The 1231-nt window shown below is 42.3% G+C and overlaps 1 protein-coding gene across 1 annotated transcript; it reads left to right on the top strand.

Annotated features, from left to right (window-relative positions):
• Positions 1-235: 235 nt before the first annotated feature.
• Positions 236-1186, top strand: LOC111670799 (ras-specific guanine nucleotide-releasing factor 1-like; the record flags this gene model as incomplete). Its single annotated transcript, XM_023427699.1, has 5 exons — positions 236-339; positions 430-514; positions 624-821; positions 907-986; positions 1069-1186. Coding segments are annotated over 5 exons (585 nt in total), but the record flags the coding sequence as incomplete, so codon positions are not given.
• Positions 1187-1231: the final 45 nt, after the last annotated feature.

A 1231-nucleotide genomic window follows, 5' to 3' on the forward strand; every position in this document is an offset into this window, starting at 1 on the left:
GATTTGCACTATTGAAGTTAATTCCTGAAAGTCTTTTATGTACATTTCTCTGCCAAAAGAAACCTGGACACATATCTTTTAGATATTTCCTCTCCTCTCATCCTTCTTGCTTTGGGAGATAGACTCCCAAAGATGGATACCAACATCAAGTTAATTGAATTTTGAGTATTTGCAGTCTGTTTTTCACTCACCTTGTGCGTCTTTAATCATTTTCGGTTCATTTTGTGTCTCTTAGGTGGGAGCAGCGAAGGCCGAGCCCTTTGAGAGTCACTCTGCGCTGGAGATTGCAGAGCAGCTCACTCTGCTGGACCACTTGGTGTTTAAGGTCATCCCATATGAGTGAGTGCCATCACATCTCAGCTGTTGGTGGCCAAGAAGAACACAAATACAAATATTTTTTTTTAAACTGTTGAATTGTTCAATTTACAGGGAATTCTTTGGGCAAGGCTGGATGAAGAATGACAAAAATGAGAAGACACCATACATCATGAGAACAACAAAGCATTTCAATGATGTATGTGCCAATAAACAAGCCCCCTGAACAGATCCTCTACTGCAACTTTTATTGATTTTCAAACATAATATTGAGTCTAAACCTTTCATTTCTCTCTTTCCTCTGCAAGATAAGCAACCTTATTGCCACAGAGATCCTGCACTGTGACGATGTGGTCACAAGAGTAGCAGTCATAGAGAAATGGGTGGCTGTGGCTGACATCTGCCGCTGTCTCCATAACTACAATGCCGTGCTCGAGATCACCTCCTCACTCAACCGCAGCTCTGTCTTTCGCCTCAAGAAGACCTGGCTCAAGGTTTCCAAGCAGGTCTGTATCTCCCTATGCATTTTCTTTTATTCCTAATGCGCTTAGTGTTATCATTAATTGTGTTCTTGATATCCGTTTTCTCTAGACAAAAGCACTGATTGACAAGCTGCAGAAGCTGGTCTCATCAGAGGGGAGATTCAAAAACCTGAGAGAGGCTTTGAAGAAGTGAGTTCAGTCCAAGGACATTGTTTTGGATTGGATCAAAAAAGCAGTACAAGTGGATGATGTGTGTGTTTTTTCCCACCAGCTGTGATCCTCCCTGTGTGCCCTATCTGGGGATGTACCTCACTGACCTAGCTTTCATTGAGGAGGGAACACCGAACTACACTGAAGACAACTTAGTCAACTTCTCAAAAATGAGGATGGTGAGATCTTCTGTGTCCTGCCATATGTGGGATTTTGTTGCAAAT

This window comes from Seriola lalandi, unplaced genomic scaffold (genome assembly GCF_002814215.2).
Source record: "Seriola lalandi dorsalis isolate HSWRI2012SDOR001 ecotype SW California unplaced genomic scaffold, Sedor1 jcf7180002006174, whole genome shotgun sequence".
Classification (NCBI taxonomy): Eukaryota; Metazoa; Chordata; class Actinopteri; order Carangiformes; family Carangidae; genus Seriola; species Seriola lalandi.